Genomic DNA, 16910 nt, shown 5'->3' on the forward strand with positions numbered 1-16910 from the left:
TTATGAAAACAAGCCGAGGAGGAATTAACGTTTGTCTATATATGGAGGGCACTAAATTATACTTTATTTTACCTTTATTGTAGCGGTTGGGCAAGGTTAAACCGCGCCATCGAAATCGATAATCTCCTAAGAATCTACACGCAAGGGTATTCACGCTTCCTCAATTTCGCTGGCATATAGACGAAATTTCTTGCATTGTGGCAATTATGCCCATAAAGCGGACTGCGTACATTCAATCTCCGTCCACTTCATCGTTATATGACCAAGAAGAGACGTACTTTTCTCTTCCGTCTGAGTCACCTCCATCGCCAACTTCGCCTCGGATTGGTATGCCACCACTCTCTCATCCTGCTAGACGTAATTCACTAGGTTTAGACAAAGTTTCGGAACCACGGAAGCTAGGATTTGGTCGGGGACGTCTGGAGCCGCCACTTAAGCTAGGCTCCGACGGCTCCCGCTCGAATTCATTAAGTTCAAGTCTTCAATCAGTTGAAAAGTCACAATATAGTAGTTCTTGGGCGTACAGACTCTTTTTCTCCAATCGTGAATCCGCTGGCGAAAAAAGACATAAATTCAAAGAAGATACTGTGATTGAAAGTGAAACTTCAACTAGCAGTAATAACAGTAGTAGAAAGAACAGCAGTGCCAGTGACGACAGTGCCAGCTACACAATTCGAGACTCGACCGGAAGTCCTATGAAAGCTAAACCGAGAACCTCATCGGAATTATTTGTCAAGGAAAAGATGAACGGCAGTGGAAGGAATGCAGATGGTTACTTTGTTCAAGGTGCAGCATCTACGTATAGTGATTACTCGCAAGTCAATAATGAAGGACTAGAGCAATTTCCGGCTTCAACTGTTTTGCCTTTGTCTCCACCTGAATCCGAAAAATCAGCCGAGAATACATCTCAGAAGCAATCATGGATTAGCAGTCTTTTCGCTAAGAAAGATAGACCCGCCAGTGACGAAACAAAACAAAAATCTCCGTCGTTTGGCATCAGACCTCCGTCACCGCCAACGTCGATTATGAGTTCAACATCTTCAGTGAGTACATTACGTCACAATGTAAATCAAAGTTCGACTTCGCTTTCAAGCCAAATATACAGCACTCCAAGTCGGAATGAATCTATGACATTTCGCGGGTATCCAAATGCAAACACGTCTTCTTTCTCCAATGAACCGGAGAAAGACAATAATAATACTTGGGCATTTTGGTCTCGGGCTTCTTCTAAAGATAAAAAATTTTCCGGACAACGTTTTGAGGATGGTGTTGTGGCCTTTTCGGGGCCCTCGTCAAGTCTGGATAGACAAATACAAGGCGCGACCAACTCAAAAGCGGATGATGCGTCAAGTGTTATGACATCAGATACTGTATTTGTAAATCATACTCCGCAACGCAATAATCTTGGTCGAAACCAATCTCGAGTGTCAGCCAATAGTTACTCGCCAAGTCTTTATAATGGATCACAGTCGAATTTAAATCAATTTGATCCCAATTATGGGGGTTATAATTCGTCATCTAAACTCAATAAAGCTGACATATCACGATCGAATACTCGAGACGATCGTTCAATTCGTACTGCCGATGCACGATCTATTCGCACTATCGAGACCATATCGAAATCTAGCAGTCGCACTAATTTGCCAGCTGGGGTAAATACCGTACAATCAGCTTCGGGTGCAAAAGAGATTGCCATCATGGCTCCGCCCCCTACCAACGTGGTTCCAAATCAAGTTACGCAAACGGTAGACCCTTCATCGAAAAAGAAAAGCAAGAAATCTAAGAATGCGGTAGTGTATCCAAATCAAGTAATTCCCAAATTAGAAGACAGCTTGCCGTTTGATCGTTCGGCCAATGTGCTGTGGGATTCATTTGGGAAAATAGGAAGTAAATTGTTTGGGAATTCTGAACCTGAATTTCAACATCTGAAGTTGACAACACCTCCGCGAATTAAGAAAGCTGTTGCTATTGGTATTCATGGGTTTTTCCCCGTTCGCATGGTGCGCAGTATTATAGGTGAGCCAACGGGTACTTCGGTTAAGTTCGCGAACGAGGCCGCACTTGGGATTCAGAGATGGGCTGAAGCAAGTAATCAAGAAGTCGACATTGAAAAAATTGCACTTGAAGGAGAAGGCATTGTTCTGGACAGGGTTGAAAATTTGTATCGTCTTCTTTCCAACTGGATGGATCATCTTCACCAAGCTGATTTTATCATGGTGGCTGCACATTCTCAAGGAACGCCAGTAGCAGTGCAACTTGTTGCCAAGTTGATTGAAGAGGGCCATGCTGATAACAAGAAAATTGGAATTGTAGGCATGGCTGGAGTGTCACTTGGTCCATTTTATGGATTGGATCAGAAATTAGTTATTCGAGCATATACACCGTTTGAATCTGATTCATTAAAGGAACTTTTTGCATTTCAGAATCCTGAATCGTTACAGGCACGTCGCTATATTCAAGGAATACGGACAGTCATTGCCCATGGTGTCAAAATTAGCTTCATTGGTTCTGTTAATGATCAGCTGGTTCCGTTATATTCCGCGTTTTGTACTCACGTTAACCATCCACATATTTACCGGGCAATATTTGTGGACGGCAGAGCACATGCTCCCTCCTTTATTATCGATCTTATAACTATCCTTACGAAACTTAGGAACATAGGTCGGACTGACCATGATATTATTAAAGATATTTCAGATTCGTTAGCAGGCACATTGACTGGTGGTGGACATTCGATGATTTATTTTGACCCTGCCGTGTATGATGTTGCGATCAAGTTTGCATTGGAATCTACTAATACTGATGGCATACCCGTGCGTGTCGATAAGTTTGAAGTTCCAATGCCAAGTAACTATAATCCATACCATCTTCCTTGGAATGTTCGAGGATTACTAGAAGAAGACTTTGGTATGTTTGATTTGACTTCTATTTCTTTATCAATGTTTTTTTCATCGGGTAACTAACTTTAACATAGTTTCCAAAACATTTCCAGATGATCTTAAGGAATTGCTTGTGCAATTTGATCGTTGGGAACCAGAGTCAAAGCCACTAAAGGAGATTAAGTATCGACTATCATCGATACGATTTAGTAATAAGTCTTCAGCTCAACAAAATTAATCTAGACTTATAGGAAATTTGTTATATTGAAAAAAATAATAAAAATAAAAATAAAAATTCATTGGGGGTATTAATTTTTTATCGAAGTTTTTTTTTTTTTTTTTTTATTATATTTTGCGTACTAGACTTAGCATTGTGGTGGTCTTGTTCTAATTTGGTGTTTATATAATTAATATTCAAGTATTTTTAACTTATAGGTTTAATAATAGAAATGGTTATGGAAATAAATGCATAATTAATATTATATTACAAATCATATACATGGAGAGAGGGTTGTGAAACTAAAGAAGTATAGTCAAAACTAAAACAAAATAGGAAGAAAGGAACTTTTTAAATCCCGCCCAATACATAAGTTAGAAAAATACTATATACCGCCCTTGCCAGAAGCTTTAGTTGGGTTCAAAAGAAAAAAAAAAAAATGGTAGCAATGTCAAAATCTTTCCGTTTCACTCTGAATCGTTTGATATGAAAAGTTTTTTTTTTTTTTTTAAAAAAAAAAAATAAATTATTCATGATTTAAAAACCCATGCCGCCCATGCCGCCCATGCCAGGAGGTGGAGCAGCAACAGCAGCAGGCTTCTCTTCAGGAGCGTCCACGATGGTGCATTCAGTGGTCCCAAGTAATGAAGCAACGCCAGATGCATCAATAAGAGCAGTTCTCACGACCTTGAAAGGATCAATGATACCAGAAGCAACCATATCAGTAAATTCTCCCTTTGAAGCGTCAAAGCCCTTGAAGAAGTCGTCACCAAATTCGTCAACCAACTTTCCGACGACAACAGATCCCTCACCACCAGCATTTTCAACGATGGTACGAGCAGGCTTGGTAATGGCAGATTTAACAATAGAGATACCAAGAGACTGATCAAAGTTTGCTGATTCGACATCACCAAGCTGGCGAGAAGCCTTCAAAAGGGCAGTACCACCACCTGGCAAGATACCTTCCTCAACAGCGGCGCGGGTAGCGTTAAGAGCATCAACAAATCTGTCCTTCTTTTCTCCAACTTCAACTTCAGACGATCCACCGACCTTGATGACGGCCACACCACCGGAGAGCTTGGCAAGACGTTCCTGAAGCTTCTCCTTCTCGTATTCGGTAGTGGTTGATTCAGCAGCAGTTCCACGAATCTGCTCGCATCTCTGAATAATGGTATCCTTGTCACCTTCACCATTGAGAATAATGGTATCCTCCTTAGTGATTGTGAGAGAACCAGATGATCCAAGAAGTTCAGGAGTGACACTCTCGAGCTTGACATCAAGCTCTTCAGTGAAGACAGTGCCGCCTGTAAGAATGGCAATATCACCAAGAATTGACTTTCTGTTGTCACCGAACCCGGGAGCCTTGACAGCGGCGACCTGAACTTGGCCACGGAGCTTGTTGAGAATGCAGGCAGCAAGAGCTTCACCATCAATATCCTCGGCAATGATCAACAGAGGGCGGCGGAGCTTGTTGGAAATTTCCAATGAGGGAATGATATCCTGAAGAGCAGAAATTTTCTTTTCGGAAAGAAGAAGGAGCGGTCTTTCAAATTCGACCTTGCCTGTCTTAACATCAGTGATGAAGTAAGGGGAGATAAATCCACGGTCAAATCTCATGCCCTCGGTAATCTCAAGTTCGTCGTCGATGGTCTTCCCCTCCTTCACGGTAATTACGCCTTCCTTGCCGACTTTTTCCATGGCATTGGCAATCAACTTGCCAATGTGTTGGTCGCCGTTGGCGGAAATAGTGGCAACCTGGGCGATCTCGGCAGAAGTTGTGATTTCACGCTTATTCTTCTGAAGGAATTCAACAACTTTCTCGACGGCAGCCTGAGTTCCCCGTCTAAGATCCATAGGATTGCAGCCTGCAGCGACGTTCTTAACCGATTCGGTGAAAATGGCACGAGCAAGGACGGTCGCGGTAGTCGTACCGTCACCAGCAATTTCGTTGGTCTTTGAAGCAACATCTTGAAGCAACTTAGCACCAAGGTTCTCAAACTTGTCCTTAAGAACAATAGACTGGAAGGGAGCTGTTAGTAGCCAGCTACATTTTATATTTAAAAAAAAAATTCCTTGATTGAATTTATACCTTTGCAACAGTAACACCATCCTTCGTAATCTTAGGAGAGCCAAAGGATTGCTCAATCAAAACATTTCGACCTTTTGGACCCAAGGTGACAGCAACAGCTGAAGCGAGAATGTCGACACCCTTGAGCAAGGCAGCTCTGCCTTCAACGCCAAACTTAAGCTCCTTGTGAGAGTAGTACCGTGCAGAAAGCGAGGCTTTCTGGGCCACGGCACGAAGAGCAGGGCGTGACGATGACGAAGCAGCAATAAGACGATTCATTTTAATCTGGGATACAATGTGAAAAAGATTGCGATTCGGTGGAACGAAGAGAAGAAAATGAAAGAATTCGGACAAATAAAATAAATTTGTCGCTTTGCCGGCAGAGTCAACTCCGGGTAATCTCGGTTCGCTCGCTGACTCGCTGCATAATCGTCAATGCGAGTTATGGATATGCAGTAACTAGAATTTTCGAGATCAATATAGTCCATTTTTACTGATTTAAGTTCTTATAAAGGATTTAATATAAAAGTTCATTGATTAATTGTATGATTATTTCGAGGCTGGCACGGGAATCACCGGATAGCCAAAAAACAGTTGTCCGAAAGGTAGGTCGAGAGGCTTTGGAATCGCCCTGTTTTCGTCGGCTTTTTTCGATATCGCAAAAGTGCTGCCCTTACTTAATACGTCAGACAATTTGGGCACTGCGACCTGAGATGATGGTGTTGATGAACCCGATCGGATCTGTCTCCCAGAAAGACGATGACCTGTGCTTGCAGGACTAGATGATCGTAGCGCTGCTGTAGATGCTGACGCCGATGCAAGTTGGGCGTAGTTGATTTCCGAGGCCATGCTGTGGCCATCTGGGGTTGGAATTAGCGATGAGGGTTTTGCTGGCGTAATAATCCGTGACGGCTCCACATATCCAACTGGCGGTGCAAAATCGACCTCGAGATCTGTTTCGACAACAGAGATACCAGGCTTGATAGTGGGCTTGATCTCTAACACCTTGATTGCATATACGTGGTTATTGTACTTTATTTGAAAAATGTCATCAATAGTGAGAGTCGAAAATCCTCGAAGAGCGTTCTCCAAAACAGCCTTGGGGTCCGAAATATCAAGAAAATCTGGCGACTGAGGTTCGATCTTGACAAATTGGCCTGACGGGAGTGATGTGGACGTGATCACGACCAGAGACCCGGGTTGAAGCGCTAATCGTTCCATCATCCATTGTGGAAGATAAACCCTGCCCTCTTCGGCAATAAATTCCAGCACGCCAGCATGCGTGGTCAACTCAATTTCCTCATTTTTAAGTTCGAACAACATTGGGTATGTGATGTTGAGCCTGGTTAACTTGTTCAAAGCTGACGGGGGTAGTATTATCTTTCCACCGTAATTTAAATTCTCTCTCTCGTTGCCAGGCATCATGACAACCGGATAACATCTAAAGTACTCTGAAAACGTTTGCCGAGAATTGGCACCTCTTCCAGAGAGCACTGATCGCCACATATCCATGGGCGCATATCCTCCCGACATTTCAGTGTCGTCGTCGTAATAGCCGCTGAACTATAAAACAGAAAAATTAGAAGTGTTGTTTGCATCCACAGAACATCTCACCATTTCCAATTCGCCTCGGTCTTCAAGCAACGTCACTTTTAAGGTGTGAGAAGATCAAAAACGCAACTGAATAATATTAAGTACAAGCCCCTTATATGTTGATTTCTGGTAACTATGTATATACGTTTCTCGCCTATTGGATTGTATATTCATCGCACGCATCGTACACCTTCATCTACATACATCAAAAATGTGTATTTTAGTCCCTTTGTCATACACCCTGAGCCATGACATGACGGCAGTCGTATAGAAAGCCAAGCCGGTCTGCCAAAGTCGTGCAATTAACACGGCCAACCGGCCGTGTTAATTAACTGCCCCAGATCATCATCAAAACCTTAATTCACATCTAGCACCGATACGGTCGCCAATCGGCCTGACCACTATCCACATCTATACATCTATACATCTATATACTGTGCAAGCAAGCTAGCAATATCTCTTCTGGTCCCTGGACAACTGAAGTACTGAACGCATTTTGCCATTTTTTTTTGTCTCTATCATGCGAATCGGTCCCCATCTGCTCTCGGCGCTCGTCGTAATCTCCGTCGGGTCTGTCGTCACCTGCGACCAACTGAAGCAAGGACACCAACCTGCTGCTGGCGGTCTTCCTCTGGTATCAAATGAGAAATTTCATTTTCAAGTTTTTTCATCACGTTCTTTAAAAGATTTTGAATCGTGGATCCAGTCGTATCCTGACTTTTCCTTGGACAATATTCTGGCAAACATTGGGCCGAACGGCCGCAATGTAGCAAACCAAGGAGTTGGTGCTGGTGTAGTGGTTGCAAGTCCTTCACGAGATCTTCCTGATTATTTTTATCAATGGGTTCGTGATGGTGCAATTACGGTTCATGCACTCGTGGAGGAATACGCTAGGACCGGGAATTCGACTATTCGAGATGTAATCAACCTATATGTTAATGATGTCAAGAACATTCAATGGACCGAGAATCCCAGCGGTGATTTTCGATCGGGTGGTCTTGGTGAACCCAAGTTTGAAGTTGACGGTCGCGCGTTCCAAGATGGATGGGGTCGGCCACAACGAGTAAGTCGATTATTCCTCATTTTAATATATATATGGGCAAATTGTCTAATATTAATAGGATGGTCCTGCATTGAGATCTATTGCTTTAATTTCATACTACAACGCTCTTCGAAAACGTGGTGAGGGCAATCGTAACACATATCAGTTTCTATATTCAATCATCAAGCCTGATCTCGAATACGTTTCTCATAATTGGGCAGCTCCCGGATTTGATTTATGGGAAGAAGTAAAAGGACTTCATTTCTTTACTGCCATGACGCAGTACAAGTCATTAAATTTGGGTGAACAGATTGCATGGGATGCAAAAGATCCCGGGGCTGCGAAATGGTATCGAATTCAAGCAGCAGGACTTGGCCGGTTCCTTCAGACATTTTGGGATGATGATCGTGGTCATTTGATTGAAACCTTGGCGACCACTCGATCAGGACTCGATTCTGCTTTACTTTTGGGGGCCATCCATGGTGGTTCGGATTCTGTATTTCCAGTTCACAGTGATGCCGTGATTGGAACGCTACATGCGTTAGTTAGCGACATGACGTTCAGATATCCGATTAATAGAATATATCTTAAACGACATGGCAATCACGATGGTCCTGCTTCTATTGGTGTTGGTCGGTATCCTGAAGATGTGTATGATGGTGGTGATGGTAGAGGCGGTGAGGGCAATCCATGGTTTTTGTGTACTGCGACCGTGGCGCACGTTCTCTACGCTTTGGTAGAAAACATCTCTTTATCGGATCGGCCTCTGCAAATAACAAACACGACTGCCAGTTTTTATTTTCAATTTTTAGATTCTGTGAACACCCTTGAATCAGCTTCGTTTTATGATTTTTTTTTTGCTCAAGGTTTCATGTCCATTACTGAGCCAATCGTTGTTCTGGCTTTTCCGCCCGGTGCAAAAGAAATTGAGTTGATTCTTGCTGGATTGCTAAGTTATGCTGACGGATTCTTGCAAGTCGTTCGCAATCATGCAGATGGTCAAGGTCACATGTCTGAGCAATTTGATGCAAAAACCGGCTTCATGCGAGGAGCACGAGACCTGACATGGAGTTATGAGTCAATGTTGGGAGCTGTTAAGATGCGTAAAAGAGCATATGACGCACTGGAAATACGTCGTCAGTTTTATGGGAACGTCAAGACCGTATGAGAATTTTTACTGCATTATATCCCACCATATTTATTTTTTTTCTTTTTTTTTCGTTTTTTTCGTTTTTTTCGTTTTTTCGTTTGTTTGTTTGTTTGGGACGGGTGTTTTGAGTTTAGGTGTGTTTTTTTTTGTTTTTTTCGGGGGTTTTTTGTTTCAGTTTTTTGGTATTGATTGTTACATGTTACGTTAGTATGAGCTTATGACTTGTATTGGAGGTGAGATCATCACTATACTTTTTTGTTTTTTTCTTTTTTGAAATAATTATTCTTCATGCAGTGAAGAAACTATAGTAATAAATAAATTTGAATGGTTTTCTAATTTCTACGCCTACTTATATATAGTGTACTCATACATTAAATGGAGGGGGTCGGAGGGAAATACAAAAAATATTAATACAAAATCGAAACACAAAAAATGTCATGTAAAGAACTAATACACATCACTCGAAAAAAAAAATCTGAGGTAATAAAATCCACTTAAAAACCACTAATAACAAAAGAACAAGTAGAATAACAACATAAATTTACTTCTTCTTTTTGTTGGTATCGGCTTTAAGCAACGCCTTATTGATATGAGGCAAAACACCACCGAACGCGATAGTGGCCTTAATGAGCGTGTCCAACTCTTCATCACCACGAATGGCAAGTTGAAGATGACGAGGAGTGATGCGTTTCACTTTTAAATCCTTGGCGGCGTTGCCTGCAAGTTCAAGTACTTCAGCGGTAAGGTATTCAAGCACGGCAGTGACATACACGGCAGCTAAAAAAAAAAAAAAAAAAAAAAAATGAGATTCCATATCGATAATGACAAGCAAGTTCTAGCACGCACCTTTCGCTCCCACTCGCACCTTGTTTTGCGTGTTCCTCTTTAAAAATCGCTTGACTCTACCACAGGGAAACTATAATAAAATGTAAGATAAATTGAATGATTTATTTGAAGCCATGACGAGGATCGACCGCGTGTAACATTAACGCGTCTGACTTTAACAAAGACGCGTCATATTAAATCGAAGATAACTGTGCCCTCAAAACAATTCAAATATGCTAAATATTTGTAAACCAAGATTTTATTCAATCATTATCCCTTTTTTTTTTTTTTTTATTTTTTTTGGTTGGGCGTGACACGAGAATGAGGAGTTTGCTGCAATTGCGCCACGCGTCTTTCAAAACAAAAAAGACTTGCTGCCAGGACTCCAAGCATCCCCACAGCATTGCATCAATAAATTCTGAATCCTTTTCTAACATGTCTTTTTAAATTTTATACTCACTCGTCGACGACTTCAAAAAAATAAAAATAAAAATTCATGGACACGTACCTGAAGACCAGCACGCGCAGAATGCGAGATCTGTGCTCTTCCTTCTTTAGGACCGGCTTTGCCACCATGAGATTTTCCTTTACCACCAGACATTATTAAATTAAATCGTTAAAGCTAATCAAATGGTTGAGCTAAATTTGCTGAAACCAGGTGTGATGACAGTATTTAATGATATATGGTAGCGGGAAGAGTTCAGGTTGGGAGTTTGGGCAGGCGTCAGTCACCAAACCGCGGGAACGCGATTTCCCGAAACGGCGAAACGTGTTGGCCGGGGCGTTGCTGTGGTGATTAATTACAAAAAAGCAGGATTTATATTAAAAGTAAAATCAAAATAATTTCGTAATCAATACTCCTTCGCAATTGTTCTCTTATGTTGGACTATATTCTTTTCAAACTCCGTGATCCGCGACTGTGACGTTCTAATTTTATCCGTCAAATACTTGACACGTTCAGCAACGTCGGATTTGCTAATCGATGCTGCTACTGACGATAGCTTGAAAAGCTCATCCTCATACTTTACGATAGCTTCACTATCGACGGCAGATAATGCAGTCAACGTTGAAATCTCTAGGGTTGCTGTTAACACTTTATCTGTCGTCAGTTTCTTAAACGCGGCCTGATATATCGGCCTTCCTGCCTTTATGGCATACGGCCGTCCTAGTTCACCATTAACCCACCGTACCGGACATCGTGCTAGCAATGTTTAAACTTACCGTCTTTTTCTAAAACAAGAATCAATTCAGCATGTTGCAACGCCATGATTGCCTCTGATGCCCCCTTGAATAACGGATTAAGAAACAACTCGTTGTATTTAATATCCTCATGTTCGGATAATAGTTTAATTAATATCCACGCTTGTTCAGACGTCCACACTGTAGTTTTGCTTGATTTCAAAAACTTCTTCGTGATCTCAGCAGCACTTTGACGAATCATGTCTTGGACTGCGTGCAGGTTGCTTTCACCAACGGTTACTCTGCGTACAAGTGTCAACAAATCAGACATTCGACCACCAAGCGGCTCAAGTGCTTGGTCAAGAGTCTTCAGTGTCTCCGCTGGCACGGTCTCCTCTTTTTCGCCAGTAACGGCAAGAATCTGTCGAAGAACAAAACTGCGTGCCAGTTCCGGTGTCGCGTCACCAACGGTTATCGTGTTTAGAACCTGATTCGGTAATGATTCGGCCAGTATCTTGTTATGCGCAACATCATCCGTTATGAATATTACCTGTGCAGCATTTGATAAAATTAAAACAGCTGCCCATTCTGCAATATATTTATACATATCCTCATGCTTGTCAGATCTCAACAGAAAATTTTCAATCACTACAACTGGAGTCGCAATGGGTACAGACTCGCCACACCCATCATTAGCCAAACTTTGACCAAGACTTTGACGTCTTTTATCAATTAATTCCTTTTCAGCAGCAATTTGTCTTAACGCAGTGGCCGTGTTCTCAAGAATATTCTTAAACTGCGCGTCTCTCGATTCTGAAAACCCTGCTTTCTGACCAATAACACCTTGCACAATTAGATCCATAAACTGCGAAATATTATTCATCCACGGGAACACGGGAAAATATCCGGTCTGGCTTGAGATCTCCTTAATAAAAACAGCATCATTTCGTGCCTCGGTCAAACGCTGGCAGTCAATGGTAAGCGTGTTTGGCCTGTCTCGAATGACGTAGTCTTGAACCAGTTCTATTTTACCGCTACCCTTTGGGCCTTGAATCACTATAAAAGTTTCTGGCTGTTCCTTTAATAAAATATTAAGCTGTTCGATAATGTCTCGACGATCAGAAAACCCGGTTTGAAGGTTATTAACTTGCGAATTACTATAGAGTCCAAACCTTCGAAGTCCCCCCGTGTTCACCAGGACATCTATTGTTGAATTAAATAAAGACCTTAAATATGCAACATACTTGTTATCCACCAGTGAAAATCGTTTTGTAATTTTCTGCTTAATAAACCACGTCCTGATGGGATCGAAAATAATGACCGTAAGACCTGCCAGCAAAGCTGCGATTGCAGGAATAACGATACGTGGATGACCAAAAATCCATTCTCGTAAAAAATGTTTCTGACTCGTAGGCTCATAGTAGATGTGGATTTTTGTGCCTTCCGGAGCTGTCATCCCATGCAAGCAATTCCTTGCTGAAGCTGCAGATCTAATACGATCAAATTGAATGTGGGCGTACCTTGGCTCTTCCTTAGACGAGGGAGAAAGAGGTATGATGTCTTTAATAACGCCGTATCTTCGAAACAAAAAATATAAACCTTCTTGCTCAATATCGGGCCCTTCAAAAACTACTCTCAATCGAGAAGACGGAAATCGATGTAGATCTTCAACCCATGGAATACCTTTGACTTTGTAGGAATGTAATTTCTGTATCGGATTAAACCATGCCCGGGGTGCATTTATTTCCACTGTGTCTTCGATCTGCTGTTGCAACTCTTCTTCGGTGTGATTTGCAACGTCCCATGCGAATTTCACGATAAGACCACCATCCTTCGGCCGGGGAATAACTTGCTTAATCTCAACAGACAAATCCTTTGGAAATGCATGCTTTTTAATATAGGCTACCAGATCGACCTCATTTCGTCGTAGGACGTATTCAACCAATAACTGTCGAATGTCCCAAATACTGTACCTCACCGGATAAATGTCTATATTGTTTATCAATTAATATAAATATATATAAATAAATACGCCATTAACAAATTTACTCACTATCAAAATAAACCAGTCCTTCGCCGGGTTTTCTTTCTATTAATCCAGTACTGTGTGCAATCTCTTCATATCCAGAACGGCTAGCTGATCTGGCGCTTAAGATTCTAGATCGGCAAGCAGGAAGTGGCCTTACTGATTGCCCAATCAAAACCGGCAAGCGAGCAGAGTAAACATGAGATAATAACCTATTCATTCTTTCATATGTGTCTTGATAGCGTCTGGTTATGGCGATAGAATCTTCGGTCAGGCCTAATCGTCTTTTTGTCTACAATTACGCCGCACGTCATACTTATAGCGATTACAACAATAAACCATTTCATTAAATTTTCCATGATAACATATCTATTCATCATCAAAATCCATTTCGTAATCATCGTCATCTTCATCATTTCCAGATAATTCTTCATAGATCATTGTTTGCCTGCTGCCTAGTGGCGGCCGCAGGCCAGCCAGAGTTTCAGCATGCAAGCTCACTTCAACGTCCGCTTGTTCTTGTTCTGCATCCACTTGTTCTTGTATCTCCTCCTCTTCAAATTCATATTCTTCTTCTTCTTCTTCTTCTTCTTCTTCTTCTTCTTCTTCTTCGACATCATTGTCATCTTCGTCATCATAGTAATCACCATCATCAGAATTAACATGAAAATTGTCAGCATCTGGTATGTCCGCATCCAGATCGACTTCTTCATCAAGCGTAGCTGATCGAGCTGTTTCCGTTCTATTCCGCAACCTCCCTGTCGGTCTTCTTCTAATAAACCCGTATCCAGGAGTGTCGGCGTAGGCTTCTAGTTCTGCGAATTCACCACTCACAATTCCATCTACTTCGCCTTCTTCAATTCCCTCATCAATATTTTGATCTTGCTCTTCCTCTTGCTCTTGCTCTTGCTCTTGCTCTTGCTCTTGCTCTTGCTCTTGTTCTTGCTCTTGATCTTGATCTTGCTCTTGCTCTTCCCCATCTTCGTCGACCATAAACCGCAAATCATTCGGATTCTCTACAAATCCGCCATTGTCCTCTGATTCAGAATCAGATAGTGCTTGTTCTTCCATCATGGCAGCTGCAGTCTTGGCCAAACCCGGGGGTCGTAAAAAGGCGAATCCAAAAAGCCTGATATCTTCTAATTCTCTTGCCAACCCGGCCTCTGCTTCCTCTAATGCTGATCCAGCGCGTTGATACTGTTCACCATCATTTCCTGCATCCTGCCGTTGCTGAAGAGGTTCTTCAAATTCAGACGGATCGGCCCCCGGCAAAAATCTAGACCTATTTCGTGATGTTCGCTTGAGTACATGTGGAGTGTGAGATTGAGTATACCACAGGTTATATGAACCTTTCGGCGTTATTGTCGGTAGTGTCAGCATTCTGTAAAACGACTGACAGCTCGGAAAAACAATTTTTATATCGACTAAAAGAAGATCATCAATATTGTATGTTTTTCTTCCTGTTTGGTTAACTTTCTGTAAAAAAGCGCGCGCAATGTACGGTACGTCAATTTAATGAATGCAAAATCAATTTAAATTAATCGGCATGGTTTCGCTTTTTCACCTCCAGTGAATCTGCAAAAAAATTTTTTTCCTCTAAATATTCAGTGGATATATATATGATAACTTTATAATTTTTACAAGTCTGTTTTAATTTCTTTTACTGAAACAATGTCGAAAAGAACGGCGGCGCCCGTGCAAGACGCGATTTCATCAAAACGAAGCCGTGCGGAGGGCGAAGAAGACTTGGTTGACGAAAATACTTTATTAGAAACTGATATTGCAGGAGCGGTGCCGAAACCTTCACGACGAAATAAATTGCGTATTGAAGGATACGAATCAGATTCGTCCGAGGATGAGTTTTTCAGTAGCGCAAGGAAAGCAAGAAGCAAGACCGAAGTTCAAGATGACCAGGATGATGATGAAAACATGTTTGGAGATGATGGTGATAATAATGATGATGATGACAATAAAGCTGCTGAAGATGACGTTTCCTCAGATGAAGATGATATCGATGGTGTGTCAAAAAGATCAAAGAAAGTTCGATTTTTAAATATCGATGAAATCGAAGGTCAGGAGTTCAACTCTGGAAGTGTTGACACTGAGAGTTTAAATCGAGAAGTAGAAAACTTTGTGGCGGGGAAAATTAAGTCAAGAATGGAAATTGACAATGTCGAGGATGGAGTAGATGAAAATATGACTGAGGATATTGATCCAGAAATTGGGCAAACGGGAAGTCGACTGCACGCACCACAGCTAGAAGCGTTTAATATGCGATCCGATTTAGAAGAGGGAAAGTTTGACGCCAACGGGAACTTTGTGCGGGAAAAGGAAGAAGAACAAGAACAAAGGGCAGAAGAGAGATATGATGCCTGGCTTGATGGATTATCAAAGAAAGAGATCAGGGCTGCTGCTCAAGCAGATGAATTACGAAGACAGAAAGAATTGCAAGCAGAGTTGGAAAGTGCAAGAGACGACGAAAGCCGGCCAGCCAGTGTTTTAATGGCACAGTTATTGAGCGTGCTTGAAACTACGGAAACGCCGATGGAGGCGCTGCAACGATTAGGCCCGGGAAAAAAAACAAAGAAGTGGGGTAATAAGAATAGGAGAAAAAACGAAGAAAAAGTGGAGACGGAGGAAGAGAAGGAAAAGGAAAAGATTAGGAAGCAGAAAGTAGAGTTGATCACAGACGCGGCAGATAAGTTGTTGTCGCGAGGAGTTGGTGAAATATATGAGCTTCCTAAAGAGCAAATCGCTCGAATGTATACTAGGGATACTGGTGATATCTGGAGTTGATTATGAATTTGGGTTTATGCGTTTTTTACTGTTATGTGTTATCTATATATGTATATGTGTATGAATAAATTTTTTCTTCTAATTACAAAAAACGCCAAATTGAAATCCTTTCCCAAAAATCAAACATGCCAAGTAAAAGCAAGGCATAATTTCTATACATTGCGTGCAAGTGATGCAACCACGCGCTAGGATTTCTGCATCTCATTAAAGTTGAATAGCTTCTTGAGACTACCTTCTGTGACTGATGACTGAGAACTGTCACAAAGAAGATCTCGTTTGTCGAGTACAAGTGGCATGTCATATGAATAAGCGGTTATTGGCTCATGACGCGAGACATGAGAAGACGCTAAGGCAGACAGTTTAACAGATGAAGATTTAAACGGTGAAACCAAATCAACAGACCTGGGAGAGGAGGAGTATAAACTTATTGGATGACGACGTGATGATGAAAGCAGCATTGAAGACGACGATGAATAAGACAACGCAGCAAAGTCGGTTGAAGAATTGCAATTTATGGACGAAGGTGATTGACTTAGTAAAGGTGTTGCTTGTTTCGTTTTCTTCGTTGGGATTGACCTGGGAGCCGACAACAAAGAATACCGGTCATCTTCACACAGTGATTGATCTGAAGAAGTATGATCAGATGCGGCCGGCATGTGTGTTGACTCTGAGTAAAACGATTCATGATTTAAAGCTCTGGCATCCTTTTTGCGACATCTAAATAATTAGCAACTCAAACAGAACACGACGACGACCAAAAAATAGCAAAACTAAAAAAAAAAACCATACTTTTCAGAACAATAGAGCATGTTTTTTCCTGATCCTGACAACTGCATATCACATACGGTGCTGATAAGATCAGTATGTATTGATAACGACCGCGGAACGTGGAAGAATGAACTTACCAATATGGCAGAAAAGACATTTCCAAATCTTTTGCAAGTTTAAAAATATTTTGCAAGACAAACAAGCCGGTGAAAGCACACACCAAAAAAAAAAAAAAAAAAAAAAGCGTAGCAGCAAGTTCGGCACATCAAATTGGTATATATATATATATATATAACATAATAACATACATAACGTATGCATTATCATTCCTCAATGCGCGGCGCAAACTATATTTCCAATGATTGCT

General features: G+C 41.5%; 9 protein-coding genes across 9 annotated transcripts; 3 read left to right on the forward strand and 6 right to left on the reverse strand.

The window, feature by feature from the left end:
• Nucleotides 1-143: 143 nt before the first annotated feature.
• On the forward strand, nucleotides 144-3348 carry V1514DRAFT_335984 (uncharacterized protein). The gene is made up of 2 exons (XM_066928469.1): nucleotides 144-2907; nucleotides 2975-3348. The coding sequence occupies exons 1-2, from the start codon at nucleotides 207-209 to the stop codon at nucleotides 3115-3117; spliced, it is 2844 nt and encodes a 947-aa protein (XP_066781595.1). The 5' UTR covers nucleotides 144-206; the 3' UTR covers nucleotides 3118-3348.
• On the reverse strand, nucleotides 3333-5487 carry V1514DRAFT_335985 (chaperonin Cpn60/TCP-1 family). Its single transcript, XM_066928470.1, has 2 exons — nucleotides 5186-5487; nucleotides 3333-5115 (listed from the first exon to the last, which is right to left on the reverse strand). Exons 1-2 carry the CDS (start codon nucleotides 5441-5443, stop codon nucleotides 3634-3636), a joined length of 1740 nt encoding a protein of 579 aa, XP_066781596.1. The 5' UTR covers nucleotides 5444-5487; the 3' UTR covers nucleotides 3333-3633.
• V1514DRAFT_335988 (ubiquitin fusion degradation protein UFD1-domain-containing protein) lies at nucleotides 5488-6863 on the reverse strand. The gene is made up of 2 exons (XM_066928471.1): nucleotides 6779-6863; nucleotides 5488-6727 (listed from the first exon to the last, which is right to left on the reverse strand). The coding sequence occupies exons 1-2, from the start codon at nucleotides 6779-6781 to the stop codon at nucleotides 5714-5716; spliced, it is 1017 nt and encodes a 338-aa protein (XP_066781597.1). The 5' UTR covers nucleotides 6782-6863; the 3' UTR covers nucleotides 5488-5713.
• Nucleotides 6864-6940: 77 nt separating this feature from the next.
• V1514DRAFT_335989 (Six-hairpin glycosidase-like protein) lies at nucleotides 6941-9243 on the forward strand. The gene is made up of 2 exons (XM_066928472.1): nucleotides 6941-7820; nucleotides 7879-9243. The coding sequence occupies exons 1-2, from the start codon at nucleotides 7278-7280 to the stop codon at nucleotides 8965-8967; spliced, it is 1632 nt and encodes a 543-aa protein (XP_066781598.1). The 5' UTR covers nucleotides 6941-7277; the 3' UTR covers nucleotides 8968-9243.
• Nucleotides 9244-9274: 31 nt separating this feature from the next.
• On the reverse strand, nucleotides 9275-10462 carry V1514DRAFT_335990 (histone H2A.Z). The gene is made up of 3 exons (XM_066928473.1): nucleotides 10283-10462; nucleotides 9796-9865; nucleotides 9275-9726 (listed from the first exon to the last, which is right to left on the reverse strand). Exons 1-3 carry the CDS (start codon nucleotides 10373-10375, stop codon nucleotides 9491-9493), a joined length of 399 nt encoding a protein of 132 aa, XP_066781599.1. The 5' UTR covers nucleotides 10376-10462; the 3' UTR covers nucleotides 9275-9490.
• V1514DRAFT_335993 (RNA12 protein-domain-containing protein) lies at nucleotides 10463-13247 on the reverse strand. The gene is made up of 3 exons (XM_066928474.1): nucleotides 13007-13247; nucleotides 10996-12942; nucleotides 10463-10939 (listed from the first exon to the last, which is right to left on the reverse strand). Exons 1-3 carry the CDS (start codon nucleotides 13197-13199, stop codon nucleotides 10626-10628), a joined length of 2454 nt encoding a protein of 817 aa, XP_066781600.1. The 5' UTR covers nucleotides 13200-13247; the 3' UTR covers nucleotides 10463-10625.
• Nucleotides 13248-13295: 48 nt separating this feature from the next.
• Nucleotides 13296-14607, reverse strand: V1514DRAFT_161861 (uncharacterized protein). Its single transcript, XM_066924528.1, has one exon. The coding sequence runs from the start codon at nucleotides 14357-14359 to the stop codon at nucleotides 13349-13351; it is 1011 nt and encodes a 336-aa protein (XP_066781601.1). The 5' UTR covers nucleotides 14360-14607; the 3' UTR covers nucleotides 13296-13348.
• V1514DRAFT_335996 (uncharacterized protein) lies at nucleotides 14526-15867 on the forward strand. Its single transcript, XM_066928475.1, has one exon. It carries the CDS (start codon nucleotides 14651-14653, stop codon nucleotides 15773-15775), a length of 1125 nt encoding a protein of 374 aa, XP_066781602.1. The 5' UTR covers nucleotides 14526-14650; the 3' UTR covers nucleotides 15776-15867.
• On the reverse strand, nucleotides 15830-16786 carry V1514DRAFT_335998 (uncharacterized protein). Its single transcript, XM_066928476.1, has 3 exons — nucleotides 16681-16786; nucleotides 16565-16624; nucleotides 15830-16492 (listed from the first exon to the last, which is right to left on the reverse strand). Exons 1-3 carry the CDS (start codon nucleotides 16698-16700, stop codon nucleotides 15961-15963), a joined length of 612 nt encoding a protein of 203 aa, XP_066781603.1. The 5' UTR covers nucleotides 16701-16786; the 3' UTR covers nucleotides 15830-15960.
• Between the last annotated feature and the right edge of the window lie 124 nt (nucleotides 16787-16910).

This window comes from Lipomyces japonicus, assembly GCF_038497905.1.
Source record: "Lipomyces japonicus strain CBS 7319 unplaced genomic scaffold V1514scaffold_45, whole genome shotgun sequence".
Lineage (NCBI taxonomy): Eukaryota > Fungi > Ascomycota > Lipomycetes > Lipomycetales > Lipomycetaceae > Lipomyces > Lipomyces japonicus.